The sequence below is a fragment of the Aptenodytes patagonicus genome, chromosome 9 (genome assembly GCF_965638725.1).
Source record: "Aptenodytes patagonicus chromosome 9, bAptPat1.pri.cur, whole genome shotgun sequence".
Taxonomy (NCBI): domain Eukaryota; kingdom Metazoa; phylum Chordata; class Aves; order Sphenisciformes; family Spheniscidae; genus Aptenodytes; species Aptenodytes patagonicus.
In genome coordinates this window covers 17,410,973-17,435,070 of record NC_134957.1, presented here as the reverse complement: position 1 = coordinate 17,435,070, position 24,098 = coordinate 17,410,973, and the positions used below count along the sequence as shown (strand labels likewise).

At 44.1% G+C, this 24,098-nt stretch overlaps 2 protein-coding genes across 11 annotated transcripts; one reads left to right on the top strand and one right to left on the bottom strand.

Annotated features, from left to right (window-relative positions):
- Positions 1-866: 866 nt before the first annotated feature.
- LOC143164554 (A-kinase anchor protein 17B-like) lies at positions 867-13,337 on the top strand. 10 transcript variants are annotated; one of them, XR_012996093.1, is made up of 8 exons: positions 867-913; positions 2,244-2,334; positions 3,245-3,320; positions 6,026-6,150; positions 7,921-8,157; positions 9,437-10,069; positions 10,779-10,943; positions 11,479-13,337. XR_012996093.1 is itself a non-coding variant. In XM_076347273.1 (8 exons), exons 5-8 carry the CDS (start codon positions 8,068-8,070, stop codon positions 11,613-11,615), a joined length of 1,278 nt encoding a protein of 425 aa, XP_076203388.1. In that variant the 5' UTR covers positions 867-913; positions 2,244-2,334; positions 3,245-3,320; positions 6,026-6,150; positions 7,921-8,067; the 3' UTR covers positions 11,616-13,337. The 10 variants fall into 10 exon arrangements, 9 of the variants coding, with proteins under 9 accessions (XP_076203388.1, XP_076203381.1, XP_076203380.1 ...); XM_076347273.1 differs by having other exon boundaries at positions 9,437-10,322; XM_076347266.1 differs by adding an exon at positions 3,713-3,784 and having other exon boundaries at positions 9,437-10,943.
- Positions 13,338-15,414: 2,077 nt separating this feature from the next.
- On the bottom strand, positions 15,415-22,187 carry PGRMC1 (progesterone receptor membrane component 1). The gene is made up of 3 exons (XM_076347274.1): positions 21,834-22,187; positions 19,524-19,679; positions 15,415-17,384 (listed from the first exon to the last, which is right to left on the bottom strand). Exons 1-3 carry the CDS (start codon positions 22,153-22,155, stop codon positions 17,284-17,286), a joined length of 579 nt encoding a protein of 192 aa, XP_076203389.1. The 5' UTR covers positions 22,156-22,187; the 3' UTR covers positions 15,415-17,283.
- Between the last annotated feature and the right edge of the window lie 1,911 nt (positions 22,188-24,098).

Sequence of the window (24,098 nt, the reverse complement as noted above, 5' to 3'; positions counted from 1 at the left end):
TGGGGACGTACCTCTTCTGAAAGTGCAAAGGTGAGAACTTTTCCAATCAGTTCCGGTTGAGAGATGGCTCCAAAAACTTGTTCAGTTCGGTTCTTCTTCTCCTGCCTGTCTGCTTGCTTGTGAAGCTTCAGCATAGTGTCTAAAGTACTACTATCTCCATGCTTCAAAATAGTTACATATACAGGACTCCTCAGATCAGCTGACAGCGTATGTTTTCCTTCCACATGGGCCTTAAATCAGCATCAGGCTGCTTCTAATGTTGCCTTGTGCCCAGCTTTTCCTAGTTTGCCCAAGACCAGGTCTCTCAGAAGGGCATCTAGATGACCCTCTCCAGGCTTGGGGTCCCATCCCAGTTTCTCCCCTATTGGTGAAAAGACATCTTTCACGAACACCTGGATTTCCTCATAGAAGTCTGTGTAGGACAAGACAGTTGAGAGAATCCCCAGGTTACAGCTGAGGTCACTCAACAGGGTGGGAAGCCGCGGCCCGGACAGCCGCCGGCACCTCCTGGGGCTCCGCCATGCCCCGCTTTGCAAATTGTTCCTCAAAACCAGGCGTGAAATCCCCAAACACCACACAGCCACGCCGCCCCGGACCGCCCTTCCCCCGGGACCTGGCCGCCACAAAATGGCCCCCGCGGGTGCAGCGCCCCCCCGGTCTGGGGATCAACGCGGGCAGGCAGGCAGGTCCGGCGGCCGCCGCCACCACCGCCACCGCCACCACCACCACCACCACCACCACCGCCACCACCGCCGGCCCAACTCCGGGAGGCGGGAGGAGCGGGCGGTGCCGGGCCGCGCCCCAGAGGCGGGTCCCCCCGCCGCTGCCCAGCGTGCGCCGCGCTCCGCCTCGGGGTGGTGACGGGAAGGGCGCCCGGAAGCGTGGGCGGTCGGCTGCACTGGCGGCCGGAGGGGTAAGGAGAGCCGGCCCGCTGCGGCCTGTGGGAGCGGGGCGCTGCGGGCGGAGGGCGTCCGCCGCTGCGGGCGGCGCTCCCGAGGTGGGGTGGGGCGGGGCGGGGCGGGCTGCTGGAGCTCTGTGCCCCGCTCCTTCGGGGGAAGCAGCTGCGGCTGCCGGGCGCCCTGCTGGCGAAGGGCGCTGGGGGCTCCGGCGCCGGGGAGCGGCCGCGACGCGGCCCGCGTGGGGAAGGGGCCGCGGCCGGAGGGCTGCCGCTCCCCTCCGTGCCGGCCGGGCCTGGCCCGCGCCCGCCGGGGCACCGGGGGGTGGAGTGGTTCCCGGCAGCTCCGGTGGGGCTGCCCGGAGCCCGTGGCCCCGCCGGGACGGGCTGGCGGGTGTCGGGCTCGACTCGGGGAGTGTCGCCCCCTCGCCGCCTCAGCCAGCCCGCGCGGTGGGCGCCGCGGGTCGCTGGGGCCGGGGCGTTTCCTGACCCGGCTGGCTTGTGGCCGCAGAGGCGCTCCGGCAGCCCGAAGCAGGGCCCGGGGGTGGCAGGGGGCGGCTGCCCCGCACCCTCACCCGGGGCTCGCGGCCGGGTGCAGCGCTGCCGGGGCAGGAGAGCGGGTCGGGCCCTGCCGCTGCCTCCGTCCCCCAGTTGCCGCCGAAACCGCCCCTCGGCCGCTGGCCGAGGGGTGGGCGCCAGCCTGGCGGTCGCTGGGCCGTGACCGTGGGGCTCCTTTTGGCCGGCGGTGCGATAATCCGAGTTGCGGTGCCTGCTGATCCCGTTGGAGCTCGGGCACCTTCCCGCTGAGCAGAGGGACCGCGGCCTTACGGCAGTTCCGTCCATGGAGATGGGGTTGGCTTGCGGTTTTCTTTATCCTCACCTCAAAACGCGCAGCATGAAGTAGTGACGCTAGGAGCATTAGCTTCAAAACGCCCCCTTTATTGAGATATTTGTGTGAGCAGCAGAATTTCTGATCATCTCTGCTCTTCACTTAATTTTGCGCAGAGCAAGCTGAATAAACTAGTCCCGACTGTTGAAAAGCTGTTTAAACCTCTTGTTTAAACTTCTCCAAGTGACTCTTTCTGGTAAACACTTTTCCCTGCATGACAAGTTCTTTCTGCTACTATGGATCAATTACTCCTGCCACGTTGCCATTTGCTCATAGGTGCTCTTGCATACCCACCTCTGCAGAATTAAGATATTTCCTCTGCCTCGAGCACTCCTTCAGCTCTGCTGGTGGAACTGCTTGGGGGCTGCGCTGTGCATGAGGGCAGGGAAACCAACTGCCTGAAAAGTAACCTGGCAAAATACGATCATTGTTGTTTTTTTTTTTTTTCCTCCAAGCTAGATCTCTTTCCTGACCCGGTTGATGGTATGGTCTCAGAAACAGTTGTGATGGCCCAGGGCCTGGCATGAGTGACCAGCTGGGAAACGGGATGGTAAGAGCTGTTTGAGCTAGCGGTGTTGTGAGCAAATGTGAGGGGCACCTTTGGATCAAATTATTCTCACTACTTGCATTTTGCTCATATGGACTATATGGGTGTATCAGGTTAGATATTGCCAGGCTGTTAATGTTTCCCTAAAGTCTAATTTTGTTTTAAAGTATGAACTTGGGTGACACGTTTTAGGGTGTTCTAAGATAATTTAGTCAATGTAAAAAGGATCATACATATACTCAGAAAAATAATTTCAGAGTTACTGATTTATCCTCATGCCTTTCTTTAAGGCTATGAAAGGGTTATTGTAGTACAACAGTAACAGCTTGGGTTTCCACTGCAGTGTTGTGGGGAGTATGTTTAAGTGGTGATAGAAAGTAAGCTTAAAGGAGTTAATCTGCTGCGTATGGCACTGACCAATTTAATACTGTGTGCGGGTTTGGGATTCATATGTTTTACATTGGAGAGTGTTAGAATATTGCAACAAAAATTTCTCGGGGGCTGGAGAAAGTGCCTCACAACGAGAGGCTGTGAGAGAGCTCTCAAAGAGCTCAAGCTATGTATTTTAGATAAGAAAGATGACTGAGAGGCACCTGAGTTATACATGTAAGGGGGGGGGGGAACAAAACCACCTAGATGCTAAAAGGATATGAATCTAGTAGAGGAAGGCTTAAGAAAAATCAATATCTGGAAGTGGCTTCCATTTCAAATGGCAAATGAGTAAGGAATGGAACAAACTGCCTGCGCAAAGTGGTAGGTTTTTGTATCGTCGTCTTTGCAAACCAGGGCCGGGTGCCTTCCTGGAAGAGATGCTTCAGCCAAATATGGTTAGCACAGGCCAGAGTAAGGGATCCGATGGCCTGTTGCAGTCCTGATCAGCTTGAATCTGTTCTAAAATACTGTATTATTTTAGGCCCATGAGACATAGGAAGTTTCACAGGAATTCCTCAGCAGAGCTGGGAATTGATCACAGATCTGTAGAGTCTCAGGTCAGTATCTTGGTTCCTTTTTATACATTTAAGTAACGGGGTTTTTTTTGTTGTTTTGAGTATGTATCAGTGTTATCAGAACACGTGATCACAGAAGAAAGGCATGCAGGTAGCAAAGGACGGTTCAGCCTGCAGTTATCTCAGTAAACACTAGTGCAAGGGCAAATGTGTTCCTGATGTTATAACCGTGGCAGAATGGCTAAAAGGAAATGAAATAATAATTTGATAAAGGGGTTGAATGTCAGATTCCTTGTGATTTGTCAGTTGGAATAGTTAAAATCTAAAGTTAAGATAACAGCTTATTAATATGTCAGGGTTGATTCTAAAAAGCCATGCTGCTGAGCAGCAAGCCAGTGGATCAGCCAGTAAATAATTCTGTGCTTTGTACACAGTTACGTGATGAGAAATACATTTCTGATGCTTGAAGAGCTCCTGGCTATGAAGAAGAGTGGGGAAGAGCAAGGGTAATGGTCTGCGCTGGCAAACCGCTATAGCTTACTCGGCTCTATGAAGAGACTTTTGGGCTTACTTTTAAGTGATTTATTACAGTAGTAGGAATGTGGTTGCAGCCATGATGGTGTAAGGATGTAAGTGAAGAAAGATTTGCAAGGGCAGGATAATATCGGTTGGTTTAATAGAAGCTGTATTTGCAAAACCGAACAAGCTTTTGGGTACGCTCCAGGCTTGACTTTCATGTCTCTACAGGTTTCAGCAGCAGTGTTCTGGATGTGTTAACCTGCTGCACCTCAAATCTTAGTGTGATGGGAAAAGTGTAGTTGATACTAACATTATAGATAGCTTTAGGAAGCTCTTTATCTTAATGCACGGTGGGCAGAAAGGATTCTAGAGACTACTCACTTTTTCAGTTTTGTAGTAAGTACTTCGGGTGTATCTGCTTTGCTTGTATGAGGTACTGAAGGTGTGTCTATGTGTGTATATATATATATACACACACGGCCGTATTCAGAGATTAATCCTGAGATATTCAGCCTTGCCTTACAAAGTTGTGGTTAATTCTGAGTGCATTTGGCAGCAGTTCCTTAACAGGAGCAGTTCAGTGCTGCAGTCTGTGCTGTAGCTGCTGCTTCCAGAGATTCCTGGTTATTTTTTTTTTTTAATTACACTATCTTTTCCTTCAGTACATATGTAGGTTTTTTCTTCATCATTCTGAATAAAGTATAGTCACCCTCTTTTACCAGACAGCTTCTTGCACTGCACTTGTCTTCCCCTGTAGATTCCTATATTGAAGGCAAACAGGCATTCCTCAAGTAATGGCAGTATAGTTTTTAACCTGTGACAACCATCTTCCAGACTTTTTTTCATGTTGCTTCAGTGGAAGCTTTTATGTGGCACTCCTGCAGTTCTCTGTGTATATGTATCTCCCCCCCCTCCTTTGGTTTAGTCTGTATTTATGTTAAAATGGTGGCTAAAAAGAAAGAAAAATATAGCATATGGACAGCATTAAAATATACTAACCTTTATTTGTTACTAGCTGCTGAGATTTTGAGAAACAGATGGTGGTTTGCCAACTTCTGCTCTTTTTTCCTTGAAGTTAGGCCTGAGAAGTCCTTGCTAACCAGTAGAAGTCTCTCTGTAAACTTTTTGGACACTTAAACATGTGAGGGGAAAAAACCTTATGATTATCCTGTTTGTACTGGCTATAGAGATACTGATATATGAAGTTCATGTATCTGAACTTAAGTCCTTTAATCAAAAAATGGCATTTTACTGTTTTGATTTCCTGAAAAATTGGTGTGGGTAAGGTAAAAGTTGTAAATATTTTCAGTGTGGCTGGCACTGAAATTGGGAGATGATCTCAGGAGCTGGTGAGACTCTTTGAAAGATACTTGGTTTCTTATTGTTAAGCATGAAGTAGGTGCAGCAGCTGCCCTAATTTAGGTGGTTCTTGGCTAGTAAAGGGTACCCTTCTCTTCTCTGTACCTTTTTGCTTAAGTATGTTGAGGGATGAATCCATTTAAGTGCTATGCTTAGTGTGGCATTATAAAAGAAAACAAGCTTACAGATTGCAAGATTTCAGCAGCCTAATAGCTTACCTCCGTAAGTACTTATTAGGGTGTACCCTGTTTGGGTATTTTTTCTCAGGTTGTTTCTAAACTGTGACCCTAAAATATACCTCTATGCTGGAAATAACACTTCATATTACTTATTTTTTCAGTGTAGATAGACCTTGATGCAATTTGCTGAGCGTTTTCTTTTAATGTGCTTACATCTGGGCATTTGAAGCTGATTAAGTGCAGCACACATCAACAGAATTCATCAATTTTTAAGCAAGCAAATATGCATTTGATCCAAAAGATGTTGCTCTGAGAGTCAGTGAACTCTAGTTTTGGCAGAACTGCACAAATCCTGCAGCTAGGAATGCTCTGCTGAACACACTGAACTTTGAGTCCCCAGAAGAGCATGCCAGGAACGGGTTTGGCCAAAGGTATGATGTCAGATTGTGAACCCCTGATATCACAGCAGGAGGAGACATTTGGGAGTGGGGTGTTTGAGCTTGACTGACAACCCAGTGTGAACTTCAGAAGAGATGTTCTAGTGTGCCAGGGTAGAGAGAAACATTCTCATGAGTGTAGTAGTATTTGGTAGTCACCCGGCGTCTCTCATTTGCTCAGCAGGTTGTCTGTGTTTGTATAAATACACAGCAAACTGGACTGCTAAGTCTGATTCTGCTTCTTCTGTGACAGGTGTCTTTTGATACAACCAGACATTTTAGTGAAGGAGCCATAAGAAAGAGAAGCCTGGAAAGACTAAAGCTGCAAGAACAGGAGCACGTTCGAAAAAGGGGGAAAAAAAGAGAGGGGGTTGAAAGGTGAGAGTATATTTTTAGAGAATGTCCCATTTTTGAGATTTGTTACGCTATCTCATACCAAGTAAAATCCAGGAAGAGTGGCTACTTTAAAAATCCAGGCTTTGAGGAAGCAGGAGTTGGAGAACTTGAAGCAATACTATGTAGTTTTTAATTTATGTGTTACTGTTGGAAAGAAAAGCATCGTGATGATTCTGTGTGTAAGGCATCAGATGGAGGGGTCTGGGTTATGAGAAAGGTTGGACTAGAGGCATCCTGAGGTCCCTTTCAGATTCGATTATTCTGTGATACTGTGGGCCTGGAGTGAAATCGGAGAGCTGTTGCTCTCAAATTGCTCTGAGGCTCGATTGCTTAAGATTCTGTATGTCGACTTTTTGTATTGCTCTATGCTGCAACATCACAAATTAATGTCTTTATGCCCTGAAGTAAAATTAATGTGACATACATTTCTAGGTGCCTCCCAGTTGACTGGAAGGTCCAAAGCTAGAGATGAACACTTTTCTGCCTTTCCCTCTACCCCTTTTTACATGTTATTTTTTTCATTGTTATCTTCAGGGCAGTGTTCTTAAATTTTGTATATGAGTAATAGTAGTATATTGAAGTTTTAATTCTATAGATAATGTGTTTGGATGGTATCCTAAACTGTCACTAGTAATTAATCATGTTGCGCACCTTCATATCTTAAAAAAAATGCCAACACTTAGAACATGGAGCATAGCAACTCTAATGCTAGGTCTCTGAAAACATTGCTATGCTTCCATTGTTAATACCTTCTTATTCAAATACTTAAAATTAAACACTTATTTGTGTGAACACTTTGTCGTAAGGGTAAAAGTGAGAAAACTCGTGGGTTGAGATAAAGACAGTTTAATAGGGAAAGCAAAAGCCGCGCACACAAGCGAAGCAAAACAAGGAATCCATTCACTCCTTCCCATGGGCAGGCAGGTGTTCAGCCATCTCCAGGAAAGCAGGGCTCCATCACGCGTAACGGTTACTTGGGAAGACAAACGCCATCACTCCGAATGTCCCCCCCTTCCTTCTTCTTCCCCCAGCTTTATGTGCTGAGCATGACGTCATATGGTGTGGAATATCCCTTGGGTCAGCTGGGGTCAGCTGTCCCGGCTGTGTCCCCTCCCAACTTCTTGTGCACCCCCAGCCTACTCGCTGGTGGGGTGGGGTGAGAGGCAGAAAAGGCCTTGACTCTGTGTCAGCACTCCTCAGCAACAACGAAAACTTCCCTGTGTTATCAGCACTGTTTTCAGCACAAATCCAAAACACAGCCCCATGCTAGCTGCTGTGAAGAACATTAACTCTACCCCAGCCAAAACCAGCACACAGCTTCAACTTTAATTTTTACAACAGTGGAAATAGTCTTGTAATCTCTCTTAAATGGGACTGTCATGATAATCTGGAGTGGAGATTTGTTAATTTAAGAATTAGATCCAAATGATCAGTCTCTAGTTGCGTCCTTGGAGGCAAACGATGATGTGAATCTGTCATCTTGGCAGTGCTTATAAAGAAAACCCTAGAATGCAAACCATTTGAAGAGACAAAGAACTTTCTAAACGTGTGCATCAGTTGGATGCGTGTCACCTATGTGCCATGTTTTTTTAAACATGTTATTCTAACAAACAAGATTTCTTGTTAGCCACATGTGAATTCTTGGCAACTGGTTGCTTATTATTAGCACTTCAAAGACTTGCATCCAATTCCCCAGGACTCAAAATGTAAAACAAGTGTCATCTAAATTGTCCCATATTGATAATTACCTAGAAAAAGACGTGGTGATGAAAAGAAGTTCAAGAGAGAAAAAAGAAAGCTAAGCTCGAGAGGAGAGAAGAGAGGCAGATAGATGGAGATGAGAAACATCCCCAAAAGCAGCAGAAGGTACCAGCTGAAGAACAGCAGTGGCCAGAGAATATGCCTGAATGGGAAGAAAGGAAATCCCTGCTAGCTCAGAGAAGAGTGGAGTCTGTCAGACTGCTTACAGTGCTGTTAAACCGTGTGAAAGTAAGACTATTTTAAAACATATTTTAAATTTTGAAGGGTATTTATTAGAGCTTGAATAATTCACTAGACATTTGATGTCTTGATGCTATTCAGAAGAATGCCTTGGGACTGACCAAACACTGAGAAGGCCTGAGGTCTAAGTCTTGTGACAGTCTGCTCTCAGTCTTGCCCTGAGAGCAAAGGTAGTGCGTTTCCACCCAGAAACTTTGCCTTTGATGCTTGTTCGAGGCCTTGTGATTACTGAGTAAAAACAAGACTGGAAGGGTTGTACCAGCTCTATTAGACTTGATCCAATGTTGCAAACAAGGTGTTTCGGGGCTGGGACGCAAATAATGCTATCTCTGCTTGTTTTGATCTCAGGTCTGCAAGTGACACAATTAAATTGACACAGATTATGCCAGTTGCATTTCTAATAGCCTCTCTTTTGTGGCCAACACTAAGCTAGCAGTTTTATTTCAGTTTGATTCAGCTAAGGTCTTGAGAAAGTCAGCAGAGGAGTGATAAAAGTTCCGAGTGTTTTGCACACATTAATGTTTGGAGGTTTATTTTAGTGCTTTGGGCTAAAAAAAAAAAAAAGAAAATGGGTTTTCATTTCTCAGGGGTGCTAACATGGCTTTGTCTTCACTATTTGCGAAGTAAAAATCTGCTTGCAGCTTTTACCAAGTGTATGTTTTCCACAATCCTTAACGTTAAAGATTTCTAAAGGACTGTAATTTACTAAGAGCTGAAGTCAGAGGCTACCCTTGCCATTCTGCATGAGTTTTAGGGCCCCACAATGTCTGACATTGGCCTTCTTAATTATGAAGGTGATGTGTTAAATAAACTTCTATTTTCTTGGTTTCACCACGTGGAAAGCTTTAGATTGGTTGTATTTGAACTCCTTTAAAGCAATGTATAACAAAGCAATTTATTCTAAATAAAATATTTGATCTACAAAAGCATGGTAATTTTACTGTTGCACGCAATACTAGTTGTTGTGATGCTGTGATCAAACAAAGAATAAGTATTTTCTTACGCTGTTGCAGTGAGATAGATGAATTGGTTGAAAGGACCGCTTTCTTTAATTGAGAATGCAGCTTTCTGAGATGATGAAGTATCTGTAGTTCTAACTTAGGAATAGTGAGATTGTACGATCGAGCTCTGAATGAAGCCAAACTTAGCCCTCACCTGTACAATTCTTCTGACTGTGGGACTGCTTGCTTATGAGTTTGCAGTTTAGCACTCTTTATAGCGCTCAATAAATGTACATAATCGTTTTCCTGATTTTTTTTATTTGAAGGATTTTGCGCAGTTGGCAAGTCAAAAAGTGGATCCTTCATTGGGCATAAGAAAGGACGATTCCTTTTCTGAAACAGCATTAAAAGACATACATCAGGAATTGATTAACTCCCATTATCATACGCACAAAGAGTTGAAACGTAAGGAAGAGTTCAAGTGCCTGTTAACCCCAAAAGGTAGCAGCTTATGTAGTGAGGAAGGAGATGTGAGTAACTTCCATGCATCCACTTGTCATATAGTCAGGACGATTTTAAATGATCCCTCTACAGCCCCGAGTTCTGATGGACTGCCTGGCAGAGAAGCGTACAACTCCTTTGGCTATGGATCTTTACTGATTACAGTTACGCAGGACTGCAGGGTCATCGAATCTCTCGATGGAAGGGACTACCCAACTCTGAATGTAGTTCACACGCAGACAGCGTCTGATGAAGACGGTTGCAGAAAGCGGAAGGTTTATGAGACTGATGAATTCATCCATTATTTACTGAACTACTATCAGACACCGCGGTATGCACGTGTTTGCTTAGAGCCAAAAACCATTGTGAACAAGTCCTGGTGGAAGAGAGTGGTGTCTGGTGATGATAGCGATTTTGACATCAGCTTGAGTAACAAACATGGTCAGCACTTCAGAGAAGTGAGTCCTGTACAAAACCTCAACAAGACAAACTGTAGTAGCGATGATAATTACAGACTGGTGATCACTGTTGGGGAACTTCAGTCAACAGACAGAGTGTTAGAAAACAAGACCTATGGGGGTAGGTTTGCAAAAAAGTTGCAAGTGCAGAGGAATGACTCACTCACTGTTGATAATTTACCACATGCTGGACTGAATCATTCTTTGGATTGCGCTGCTGTTACTCATGATAAGGAATTCAATAGCGATGAAGGTACTGTACTGTACAGGACATGTAGATCTGCTTGCAGATTAAAGGATTTGTTGGAAGAGATCAGTGATTCTGAGTACTTTAGAGAGGCACGTAGCAGCTTAATGAAGAGAACAGAAAGAAGGTGTGAAGAAATTTACAGCAATTGTAATAAAGGGTTCTTGCCTGCAAGAGCCGGGGAAAGAAAATTACTGGTTTACCTTAAAAATGTAGCTCTGGAAGGTCAAGAGAAGGAAAGCAGCAAATGTAGCTTCTGTTCTAATTCTGTCCATGAGGGCTTGGCAAGGCAGTGTGAACATAAGCTTAAAAAGTCGTGCAAGAGGTCTAGTAGTAAATTAAGACATGAAGGACAGAAAAGCGAGAGACAATCCAGGGAAGAGGAGGGAAATGCTCGCAAAATGAAGAAAAAGCGAAAAAAGCTTTCTTCTAATCTTTTATCTGATGAATGTGGCTTTTCAGAGACGGACAGTTGCGTGCAGCTGGAATCGCTCAGAAAGATACAAACAAAATGTAAGAAAATGTTCCACAACAAAGTGAAATTCAAGACACTTCACACCACCATGGCAGCACCAGATGTTACCCCTCATGATGGCTCACCGCTTCAGGAGACCCTCCAGAGGACAGGTGAGAAAGAGGGACACCAGAACTAAGGTGACTGAATTTGACAGGTCTCTGGCAGGTGAGGTTAGTTGCCACAGTTCTTACAGTGATGAATGGTAAGTGTTTTAAAAAGTATAAACGTGGCATAAAAAGAGTGCGACTTCTCAGCAGTTAAAGGTTTGTTCAGTTTAGCTCAGAAACACCGCGCAGCTGCAGTTGAAGAGTAGTATTTGTCTACTTAATTGGATAGCAAAGTGTCTGTCATGGGCATTAGCAGATAGGTGGCTATTTTGTTGATAACAAATGTTGTTAGGCAACTCAATGTGTGGTACATCTGGGTGGGAATTACTGTCTGAAGTTAGTGAATTTCTATATAGGTAGTCATCTGATCTCCATACAGGATTGCTGCGTTTCTGGCTATTGTTACTCACAGCTCTTTCACAATTTACTATGCTTTCAGTTCGTTGGTGGATACCTTACAGCTACCTCCCCATACCCTGTCACTCCCTGCCCCCCAACAAACTCATTTCAAGTAACTTTTTCATATACTTATCTACAGGAGATGAGAGGAAATTAATGTTGAGAAGAGAGATGGATGCAGATGTCAGAGGATGCCCTCTATTTCCTCTTGAGATAATTCAGACAAACCCCTGCTCAGATACTTTCCGCGGAGCAGAGCCCAGAAGAGGATGCTGAACAGCTACTATATAATAGCTCTTAAGTTTTTATACAGAAGTGGGAGAAGAAAGCCCTTTGACCATTAAAAGGTATATGAAATACCGGGAGTTTTTTTGCTTAGGTAATTCCTTCAGTTAGAATATCTAACTGGTGTAGTGAGCCACAAAACCAGAATCTGTGTTTGCCTTTTGGATAACAGAGGACCAAAACTTTCCCTGGGGCCAGACAAACTTTCATGGACCAGTTGCTAAGAATTTGCAAGGTTACAGATTGAGATCTCGAGTGATATATTCTGATTAAATGCAGGGAACCATGTAAATATCAAAGTTACAGTATATAGTAATAATGAGTCATTGGAAAAAAAAATAGCTATGTAAATCCTAGAGCAAGCATTTGAAGTGCCTCCTCGATCAGATTGTTAAAATGATGGGACTGGAAGGTGGGGGGGACATTTATACTCAATTGTGGGAAGTAATAGATTTCCAAATATGAGAAAAACCCTATCTTCTGTAAAACCCACACTGGAAAAATGCTTTTTTTCTATTTACAATTCTAGAGGTGTTTCTGAAAACTTGCTGGTCTTTGGGAGGATGGATTTCACTGAACTTGTGCTAGATGTAGTGCTTCTAGGAATCTGAATGATTGTCTAAGCGAAGCTCTGAATGTTAGATAGCGAAAGGGCAATGCTTGTCAGCGTGCTGACAGTCCCCATGTATAGGTTGAAAATTTGTTCACAAGATTTCAAAATGTGCCCTTTTGAAGGCACGTGCAGTGAGATAGCTATTTAGTATGAGTTTGCTTACAAATAATTTCCAGAGGAATTGTCAAATGTTGTCAGATTTGTGCTGCATGTAGGTAAAAATGTGAAAACGCAGTCTAGGAGCTTGATTTATATCCGCATTTATTCAGCTGGCTATATTTAGAAGACAGCCACAATTGCTTTTGGACAAAGTCCCTTAGCAAGATCTAGAGGACCAGTTTTAAGTTCAGTACACTGATTCTTTCAGCTTTCATTTTAGTATGCTTTATTTATTACATGTCAACATACTAAGTTAATGTGATGATGTTGCCTTCATTACATAGAATCTTACCCATGTTTGTAACTTCCGCTCTAATAAATAGTAATTAAAAAATAGTAATTGTAATTGTTCATGGTAGATAGGTTTCCCCCCAGTGTTCAATACTGGCAATTCCTACAGGCTTCTAAGCCAGGTTTTATCAATCTTCTCTGTTCACATGTTCAGATGCTGAGTGCCTTTTCAGGGTCATGAATGACAAATGGTTGCTACTCAAAGTACTGTTAATCTATTACTTTTATCTAAAAGGATCTTATTTTCTTGACATAAATATTTTCTGACTATTTTGGAGAACGTTTATGCCCCTCTTAAGTCTCCTTTTTAGTATTTTATACAATTATAATGAAGATCAACTATTGTATTTGTTGACCGTGTAAAATGTTTCAGTTGCACTGATATGACATACCAAGGGTGTTTTTTCTCTACGCAATATTTGCGGATTAAAGATGACAAAATTTCTCCCTCTGTCAAATCTATACAGTTCTGTGTGCGTAAGTACCCATTTCCCATGAGACAGGCCTTTCGATTACAGGTGAGGAAGCATTTCTTTTTGTTAATCTGGGGGAGCAGGAACTAAAGATTTCCTTCGGTGTAAATTTCCGGTGTTTTATCAACATGTTGTCACAATATTCAATAACAAATAAATACACCAGTTCTGAAATTGCTTCTTGCGTTCACCTACATTGATTGAAATTGATAAAGCAAATCCTCTATCTCCAAGTCCTTGCTCATGTAAAACATTGTTAGTAAATAAAATACGTGTGCACTTCAAAATGTGAGACACCATTGTAACCTTCATACTGAAACAGAACTTTTGAGTTTCCTATTTGTTTACAGGTGGCACTACTAAGAACCTGTTTTCAGGTGTTTTAGTATTAATTCTTTACTTTTCCTACTGACACACTTAATTTGAGCCCCATCCTTTCATATGCTGGACTGTTCAGTAGAATTTTGTTTATTACCCTGAAGGCTAATCTTTAAAGATACATATAACAGTTTGCTTTAAAACTTTTTAAGTACATAGCATTGTAGATTAAATTTCAATAGTTATAGGAATAAATGTCACATCTCAAGTATGAAAGTTACAGAATGTTTAGACAATTAGAACATTTAATAGGCGAAAAGATGCATTAAAAGCAGCATTTATATAGTTCAGCAATGGAAATGTGTAATGCTGCTGGCATAATTTCACACCTTTCAGTTTGAGCCTGGCGTGTGCTGTTGTACTCAGCTGGTGTTTCAAGAGGTGGTTTGTTTTTTTTTTATGGAAACCCTGTTTACTCTGACGTGTATGAAGTAGGGCCCTCAGACTGCAGATCTTGCGATCAAATCTGACTTTCCGTACAGAACTAACGAAAATGCCATCTAACAGAGCTCGTGAGAACAGAAGTCTTCTCGGGGAGCTGGCTGAACTAAGCTTGTTACCAGGAATACCTGGCCAGTTGGTTGTACCTTGTGCTGAATGCTGAAGTCAAAACCCTACAGGCTGTTTTTAAAGCAGAAATACACAATGCCCATTATTACCTCAGTCCATCTGCTTGAAATACAAGAATACAGCAATTATGATATAAAGCCCTTTCTTCTTAATCCAGAGATTCCAGGCAATGCATAGAAACGCCTCACCTTTTGTAAAACCCCTTACGTAACTCTCGACATAAGCATTCATTACTGAACTGTCTTTTGTTTAACTGAAACAGCATAAGGAAGAGCTAATAAAGATGATGAAGAACAGGCAGAGTCCAGATAAAAGAATATCTGAATTTTACAAAGCAGTTGACAGTGTGCCAGAACTGGTGTGAAATGAGATGCTACTCGATTGTTTTGATTTGTCCTAGAGCTCCCCACGTGTGCCTTTGTGACACACAAGTAATGGGTGTTTGGACGTGTCGGATGAGGGAGATCGCCGACAGTCTCTGCTCTTAGTTGGTCACCCTGTCCTACTTGGTTAATGTACAGTCTGTCAAGCTACCTGGCATGGGTTTTTTTGCTTAGTCATTGCAGCCAGTCGCTGTTGAAGGGATCAAGTTGCAATGAACAGAGAGTAAAAAAGAAGCTAAACCCCATCTATTTTCTCTAGCACTTTAGAAGAAAATAAAAGCTGTGCCTGCTGCTTCATGAAACCACTGCTTTTGTGACTCACTTCTTCCCTTTCTCAATAAATTCTCTTCGTGTTCTCTGAAAAAGTAGTGGTCTTACCGAAGTGTAATACTTCCTTCCCAAGAAGCACGGATGCTGAACGTTAAGCTTTGCCTTGTGTTACTGCCAGTTTTCTGGGTAGTTTTTATTTTTTACTATTCTTCTTTGTGATGCATCATGTTGTAATGTACAGATTAATACTTAAAATAGTGTTCAGTTCCTCAGGATATGTTATGGACTAACTTTAAGAGTCAGATGGTTGGGTCCACTGAAGGGTAGGTTACACTGAAGGGTAGCCTAGTTCCACGACATGACAGCCTTCCGAAGCTCCAGCTTTATGCTCAGTGTTAACAATTACTTGGACCTTTTTATGCCTAACTCTGTTTTTGCAACAGGAAAGCATATTCTACAACGTGAACATGTCCTATATTTAATATTCTGTTATACTACAGAACCGCATTTACAGGCAGTCAGCTAGAACATATTATACTCAATCTGTACGTTGGATAATGTAAGATACTGGAGAAAGACAATATAAAACTCAAAACACTGGGGGAGGATTAAGTATCACATTTAGTTGCAGTAAATAAAAACAAACGCCACCATTATGCAAGAGTATTGTATTTTCTGTGTTAAACAAATAAAAGCACACTTCCAATTTGAGGTAAACCATTAGTAGTAGTTTGCAAAGAGTATAAATGTCTCTAAAAATAAAACAGCAACACAGAGGTCATGACAAGATTTACATTTGTCTCTAGACCTTCATTAGGTAGGTCATACAGTACCACTTTACGCAAGCTATCTGGCTCAAACAGCCGCACTCTTCGTTTGAAGGCCCAGCGTAACCAAAAGAAAATGCTATGAAAGCGTTAGGACTGAGGGGAAGTCATTCCTTCTCACCACAGATGGTCTCAGGCACTTTAACGTGTTGGGTCAACTTGTTTATGAAAGCTGCTGTTGTGCAATGCACTCTACTTCCAAACAATTTTGCCTAGTTTACACCTTCCCACTCAGGACTCAGTTCATCATTTTGGCCACGTTGCCAAACTGAAACAACTCGGCTGAACAGCCGAACCAGAGAAACTAAATACAGGGAACTATACCAGGCAGGCACCCAAGCAGAATCACCTGGACAAGAAACATCAGCAAATCATTAGTTATCTCCTTGGAATTTCTGAGAAAGTTTTGCAGGAGTATTTTGGATGATGAAGGAGCGCATTTACATTTTTCCTTGGTCAAATCCATGTACCCAGCCCCCTCTGGTAGGAGACTAGGTTACGTAGTCGGAACAAACCTAGTAATTAAGCATAGATGTGAGCTAAGAGAGCAAATAAGTAAAAAGCAATTCAAGGGTCAGGTCCCCTAGGTATAGCATTGCTGGTTATGCACGAGATGATTGTGCCGTTTCTTTTAATGGCAACGTTCCAAAGCAACAAAGGCCTCAACACAGAAACGGCTTACACCATGTTATTTTTTTTTGTACAGGAAACTTGTGTAAGTTACATTGACCAGTAACATTTTCCTCCCAGTTAAAGCTGCGTGTACAAGAGCATTTGTTAATCATGCCATACCAGCAAGTCTTTTTTAGGCCTAGGAATCAATAGCAGCTGATCTTCCCTGTTTAATATAATTTCATTAAAATTCACAGAAGAGTTTTACTAAGAGGAAAAGTGAGTGAACAGTAGTCCAATCGAGTCACACTTCATGGTGTACCTGGTTTTTAGGGATGCCTAGTTACACTCAGTATCTAAACCTTTGTAACACTTCAGATGTGCTTTATAAAAGTAAACAAAGAATATTAATCCATGCATAATTATGCATGACTGAATACATCAAGTATTCATCAGTCCTTATTAATTTTGTAAGTATCTAAAAGTGATTTAACCTCCTAAAAATTCTTACCTTTTTTTAAAGCAGTTAAGCGTTTCATCTGTAAGCCGCTATGTAACTCCTTAAAAGCCAAATTATCTTACATAATATTGAATTACATTGCACCACAAATGAGCATGATGCTTCATGGACAAATAAAATATAGTCCCTTTTCTAAAGGAATTACAACCCAAGTCCCAGATCCTGCAGAAGCTAACACAAAACAAGATTTAGTGGAATTTGTGTTGCATATGTGAAGTTATTCTTGTGCTTGTGTCCACAGTGCTAGGTTGTTAATGAAAAACTGGATTTCAACCTACTCTGCACTAAATAGTGATAGAAGGAAAACGGTAATAGTCCTTTATTGCCAAAATTGCAGTTTACTTCAGCACAGACATTTTTCGTGCATACTTCAGATTATGCAGTTTTAAAGGAAGACAGATCTTAGACCTTTAGTAGTTTACCACTGAATATGAAAAGGAAACCTTTGAAAAGAAACAATTCACTGTAACTTTGGACCTTTTGTAAGCATTGCTGCTGTTGCAAGTGGAATGTTACAAATGATCCTTTACAATTCAAAAATAGATGGCTCCTCACTGCACTCTCTAGTCTTTCTTTGCATCCTGGGCATCTTTTTCTTCTTCTTCAGAGTATACAGTGGGTTCCTCCCCTTCCTTCAGCAGCTTACCAACATAGTGATACTTAACTGGGAAAAAAAATAAGAATCCAAGTCATTATTCTGCCCTGAAGATGTACCTTTTGTAACTCCTATGTCTGTTTCTTAAATTAACAAAATGCCTCTATTATAATAAAACAGCTCTCAGCAACTTATTCCAAACACTGGAGGGGAGGAGAAAAGCCGAAATCAACTACCTGAACTACTATTAATGTTGTAGTAAGTATAAGAAACATGCAAAGTGAATGTAACTGTAATTCTCCCTCCTATTGCTGAAGCCAAAAGATGAATGAATGTAAAGACACGTAAACTGAGGGACTTACCCAGCTAAAGAAACAGAATCCTGGATCAGATTATTTTTCTTGCCAATGTCAAAGCTAGTTTTTCAACCAATGGCACTGTTAGAATATTTACGTTATGTATAATACACGGGCGCACATACATATGTGCACGCATGTACACAACTTTCAAGGGTTTTTATTTTTCATAATATCTGTTGAAAATATCTAATAGGACAGAAGAGAGATCCTTTCTCCCGAAGATAAAGACGGATCTGTTATCCAGTCATGCAGCTAAGCCTCTGCCTTATTTTATATCTCTTTTTGAACATGTAAAAACGCCAAGATCATATACAAGAACTGAGAGCTATGCTATGTTGCCCATCTGCCAACTTCAACAAAGCAAAAGATGCCTCTGACTACAGGTATTTCAGACTAGCACTGTTGCTACAATTAGTAAGAATTTAAAGCAACTAATTGCCAAGTTTACTAGAAACATAGTAATAAAAAGAGTGCAGTTCACTGTCAGTCCCGATGCCCGACTCTTGAGAAGGTAGATTTAAACACTAGTTTAGGTCAAATATTTGGTAGCATAGTTCTGGTTTCTGCGACATACTTGTTAGCATAATAAAACAGCCATTCAGTGTGGCATGATTAACAGACTTAAGACAGGAAGATTGCCAAAATAGTAGGGGCACATCAGGTCAGGACGGAGATGACAGTATGTGGAGGAAAGCTCCATTCTAGCTAGTGGTAGTAAATCTTTAATACCTGACATTAGATTTCCACTATACTACTTTTTTGTATATGCAATTTCTATCATATATATATATATATTTAAAAATTCATCAAGACAAACAACTGATACATTTATTTTTTGTCTTATTTGAGTAGAAATAATCCCTTTGGTGTTCACTTGCCTAAAAGGCATCATGAGATATGGAGGAATTATTTTTCATCAACAAGATACACAATAGGAGAAAAAAAAAAATCCCACCAGTGGGCATGCCCTGGTGCAAGGTCAACACAGCAATTTCCATAAAACTGTGGTTTGAAGTTCTCCTTTTTGAGCAGCAAGTTGAGGCACACGACACAAAACAGTTGGAATTGCCTTTTTTAGACTTTTAATACTAAGCATTCAAAAACAAGGCAGCTGTGAAAGTGACTTCCTTCTGTTAATTTTAGAACAAACATCTCAAGTGTGCAAGTTGCCTTTTTTCCTCTGCCACTCTGGCCATCACTGGCACGGTAACGACCAGGCTGCTTGCAAGCACAGAGGTGGCATTTGCCCATTCCTGATCACCACCTGGGGGAGAAAGTCAGCTAGATACAGTTGCCTGTGAATCTGATAAAGCCACTAGCAAGGCCATGCAGAGTAACTTATTTAGAGTAAAAAAAGTTGTATCAAGAGCTCCAAGGGCAAAAGGCCTAGTTTAAACAGTCTTAAAAACTCAAAAAACCCAAGAAGTAATAATTCAAATGTTACTCTTACTTCTGAGAAGCTGAACGGGACATAAGCTTCATTTTTCAGAGCATTAAAATCTAATCGTCTCTATAGATGGGGTCTTAACTGTATCAAAAACATGCTCTGAATTTCCAATTCCTGTCAACTTTTTGGGTGGTCTTACAGATCTTACCCTATGACAGAGTGCTTCCGTCTCTCCTACTGTTCTGTAAGGAGCAGAGGGAGGGAGAACGCAGAAGGAAAACCTGATGTTTCTCTTAATTCTTTTGAGTAACAGTAATTCTAGTAATAGTTAGTAAACTGAGGTATTAACTCAAAGTAAGGTTCCAGACTGATGCTTCCAGCTGGTAACAGCCTTTTAACCATTGCTTCCCTTATTACACACTAGTTAGCTACTTCTTTGTGAATAGGTTTAAAATTGCTTACAAGTGAATTGTGACTCCCAGTCCCTCAAGGTCTCTTGCTGTGTATCGTTGAGATCAGAGAGGTCATCATAGTCATCCCTCAGAGCCTCCTTATCCAGGCAGAAAGTGGCAAGACCTCGGGATGCATCTCTTCCAGCAAAAATCCCATATGGGCCCTCTTCAAAATAAAAACATAAGCAGCATTATTACAGAGGTAATGGATGCTGTACGATCTTCACGGATCAGAGTCCCCAAACTGAAACAGATGATGAGTTCCTACCCTGACCTGTGGGTCAGAGGTGCCTCAAACTTCTGAAATGTTTTTAAGTTTTATTCTACTTGGTAATAAGGGAAAACAGAAGAAGAGGACAAGAAACAAAACCATGGGAAGAAATACTGAGTTTGCTGAAACATCAGGACAGTGAAACACACAACGGTGCATGGAACATGCAAACAGGGTAAGAATAAGCATACAAACTGGGAAGAACATCCTCAGAAAGAGGAACAAAGGAAGGATTTGTAAGTCTGAGGTGAAATGGAAATTTTCTAAGAGGTGCTCCTGACTTAAAAGAGCTGAAAGGATGACTTGACAGAAAATGTGGTGGAGATACCCGAAATTACCAACTTGGAAGAAACATCTATTAAAACTTTCAAAATGCAGGATGAACTCAAATGATCAAAACATGCAACTCACAGTAGATCAGAGATATCAAGACAGACTCTTGCTAACCTTCATTAATGATTAACTTGCTTGCATGACAAGCTGAAAATGGAGATATCACATGTTGCAACTAGACATTGGAAGTTCTTAAGGGGGCTTAAAGAAGTTAGACGTGAACTCTGGTTACTGTAGAGAGCATGCCATCTTCCACACCTCCCTGAGTGAGCTTTTTCCTAAATTCATCAAAAGAATCTTACTTTTCCATTAAAATGAAAACCAAACTAGCCAGACACTATGATGAACCATTCAGCAATTATCAAATTAGATACAATGGGCAGCTTTTACTGTTGTCAAGGAAGGTACCATCCAAAGCATGGTCCTTAAGTCAAGTGGTTTTCAGTCTGCACAAATACAAAACTGCACATCTAACTCAGCTGTACATATCATCTTGACTGCTGCAGAATGCAAAGTTACAGTCCAGCACCATTCAGTGACAGTCTCGACTCTATGGACCAAAAGTAATAATCTCATCATGCTTCCAAATACATGGTGTCTCCTGCACTATTGTCTTTGTCTCTGAGTAGCACTGACAGCTCATTACTGCAGCTACCAGCTGTCTGGACACCTCAAGAGTGGTTATGCCAGACAGATCCTGGTACAAATTAGCAAGCCTCAGCGAGGCTTTTTAACAGGAGGCCTCTGTTAAAAATAAAAACCCATGCCCTAGTGGAGGTAATTAAACTCTTACACCTGGGTGCACATACTCCCACTCACCTCATCACTGGCTGCTCTATAAGCCTCTGCATAGCTTACTCAATCTTTGCATGTTTGAACTGCCTACACTCCTGATAGGAAGCTGGTTTAATCTAAATTGCTAAGTATTTAGTATAAATATTATGCAATAGAGTGATGTCCACTAAAGTTGGGAATGGAATGTAAACACTGATAGCACACTTCGCTTCTGCTGCCTGGCATCAGGCAAAGGCACCCGAGGCCAGCGAAGCCACCCAACCCAACAGCGGCGCAACCCCTTACGGTACTTGCAGTATGTGTAACCTGCCCTGGGAAAATAAAGAGGAAAATGAAGCAACGCAGGCTGGCAAAGCCGGAGTTTTTACAACATCGCGGCCCGACTCTGGAGCCCGGGCAACAGTGGTAATCCTGCCCTCCGCCTCATCCGGGCAGGCAGGTCTCCCAGCGCCGCCCGTTGCGCGATCTTGCCGCAGGCCGAGCTGCGCACACCCTTCCCAGCTCTAAACAAGCCGAATCCTTTCCAAATCTCCGGATCGTGAGCAGGGGCGAGAGGGCACGAGCAGCTGAGCCGAGCGTTTGTGCCGCAGGCCAGGAGGCGGGTTAGGCATTAACGCGGAGCACGCTGATCCCCGCGCCGCAGGCAACAAATTTCCCCGCCAGCACCGGCCCCGCGGCGGGGCGCAGCCGGGCCTGACCCTCCCCGCGCCCGGCGCCTGAGCAGGGGCTGCGCAGGGCGGTGCGGGCCGCCCTGCCCGCGGTGTCCGAGCGGCGGCGGAGCCACCGAGGCCCCCGTGATCCCTCCGGCCAGCGGCCCCGGCCGGATCCCGGGCACATAGAGCCGGGGGGCGCCCCGGGGTGGGCCCGCCCCGCCGCCCCGGGCTCGCCGCGCCGCCGGCCCCCGCCCGCCCCGGCCCTCACCGGGCCCGTAGAACTTCCTGGCGCGGGTCACGTCGAAGACTTTGCCATTGATGGCCATGAGGATGCGGGGGTCGCGCACCCCGTCGTAGGGCCGCAGCTGAGCCAGCGTGAAGTCGCGGCGCTTCATCTTGGGCAGCGGCGGCGGGTCCGCCTCGCCCGCCGGCACCGCGGGCCGGTCGCCCCGCAGGATCTGGTAAAGCAGGAAGAGGCAGAGGCCCAGCAGGCTCAGGTTGAGCGGGGAGCCCACGATCTCCAGCAGCAGGCCGCCCCCCTCGGCCGCCGCCGCCTCCTCGCCGGCCACCGCCGCCTCCTCGCGGGCCATGGGGCTCGGCTGCGCTCCGGCACGGCGGTCTCTCAGGCGCGATGCGGCGGCGGCAGGGAGGAGGAGCCGGCCCGCCTCAGCGCGCTGAGGGGGCGGGACGCGGCCGGCGGGCGGGCTGAGGGGGCGGCCCGGCCTCCGGCGGCGGCGGGAGGAAGGGCGGGGCTGAGGGGCGGGCGGAAGCTGAGGCGCGGAGGCGGCCGCCGCTCTCAGTCTGAGGGGACCCGGCCGGCTGCTGACTGGCCTCGGACAGTAGGTGGTGGTGTGAGCCAGGTGATGGCGAGCGCCGCCCGGAGAGCCCGCGGCCCGGCGAGGGGCGCCGCGCAGCTGAGGCGAGGACGGCTCCGCGGAGGGCGCTGCCGGCCGCCATTCCCCGCCGAGGCGGCAGCAGGGCAGGTCAGTTCAGGCCGCTGCAGCGGCGGCTCCGTGGCACACGGTTTCACAGAAATTTTGGCAAAAATAACCTCGGAGTTGCGTTAGACCCGCGTCAGAGCTGCCGTGCTGGCCTGCTGGGAGCCAGCCGGTCCCTTCCCTGCACTCGCTCCTCCTGGGCGAGGGCGCATCTTCGCTTTCCTGACGGGTCAGTATCTTTTTGGAGTGCTTACTAGCGATCGTGTCAAACTCTTAAGTAGGAGAAAAGGGAGGAAATTACCAGACTTTTGGGTTTTTCCCATTCACGTAATACCCCCTGGCCCCCAAAAACCACAGAAGCAGCAACAACAAGGTACTATTGTAACATGAAAAAGAGAAGTGTCCAGTCGTGGACTTCTTTATTCAGGCTTCTTTTCAATAGAAATTTTGGTGAAGTAAAACTAAAGATGAAGGAAGTACTAACTTGACGTATATACTCAATACGGTGTTCGCATGGAGCAACTGGAGTCCTGAATACGGCTGAGTACTACTGGTGTCATCTGCTCCTTGGTATCAGGCACGAGAAAGCAGAAGCGATGTTTTGGGTCTGAGTGGTTGTCTCTGCAAACTGCGTCCTCACCATCCTTCAAAAAGAACACAAACCGATGCCCAGTCAGAATATCATCGTTCCCTCCACACAAGTGAGTAGTATCACTCAGGGTGCTCGTGGAGAAAAAATGCAGCATACCCACCTTGATCTTGCATTGTAGCTTGGCAGGTGGTTCATATCACTGCTTCAGTGGATGAAGGCCGCTTTTACTGAACCTATCATTGGGACATTTAGTTAAATAAAATCGAAAGCAGTGCATTTCATTTACTTTCTAATTCTCAGTGTTAGGAAAAGTTTTAACTCTGTGGGCCACCAGGGCTACTGATAAAGAGTTTTGCCTTTTGGGATACACTCAGAACCTCCTGGTACTAAGGTGTTTAAACATGTTGGCTCTTGCAAGGTAGGGTGTTTGGTTCTACCTGCTGTCTGATCTGGGAAGCTCCTTGTTTTATTGATCGGCACTTGGGCCTTGATCTGTCCTTTCATGGTATACACTGACTTCTGCTTCCACCTGCTGTGTAACTTAAAAAACTCATTGTTTCATTGATCTGATGACTGAGATTTGTATTTGGTAATAAAGTAGGTCTGGGTTTTGACCCTATTTAGGATACTAGATAAATCTGTGAACCTTTAGAATTATTCAAACTACGAGCTGTATTACCTAGATGGCAGTTAATTCTGCTCAGTGTAGACATGACACTCTTACACTTCATCGTGTTGCTATTACATGTTAGAGGAATAGATGTAGAAAAAACAGAAATTTGGAGGGAGATTTTTCTTTCATTTTTTACAATACATTTTGTTCAAGAGAGAGGAGAAAACCCAGACTCCAAAACAACCCCAACCCTGAATTTGACCGTGAACCAGACACTGAAGGGAGGGAAAAAGAAGGTCTGTTTATGCCTAGTATCCTAGAGAAACCATGCAAGAACAGTTCATTCTTAGATAAAGAAGGGCCAGGAAACATTGCCAAGATTGATAGAAT

Bases quoted from the DNA above. Each gene is read 5' to 3' on its own strand.
- PGRMC1 (XM_076347274.1), bottom strand. From the start codon at position 22,155: ATGGCCCGCGAGGAGGCGGCGGTGGCCGGCGAGGAGGCGGCGGCGGCC. The intron at 19,680-21,833 runs GTGAGGGCCGGG...TTTATTTTGAAG, and splicing joins CAGGAAGTTCTACGGGCCCG to AGGGCCCATATGGGATTTTT. The intron at 17,385-19,523 runs GTAAGCAATTTT...TTTTTTTCCCAG, and splicing joins CTGGGAGTCACAATTCACTT to TTAAGTATCACTATGTTGGT.
- LOC143164554 (XM_076347269.1), top strand. From the start codon at position 8,068: ATGCCTGAATGGGAAGAAAGGAAATCCCTGCTAGCTCAGAGAAGAGTG. The intron at 8,158-9,436 runs GTAAGACTATTT...TTTTATTTGAAG, and splicing joins TGCTGTTAAACCGTGTGAAA to GATTTTGCGCAGTTGGCAAG. The intron at 10,944-11,478 runs GTGAGAAAGAGG...ACTTATCTACAG, and splicing joins GGAGACCCTCCAGAGGACAG to GAGATGAGAGGAAATTAATG.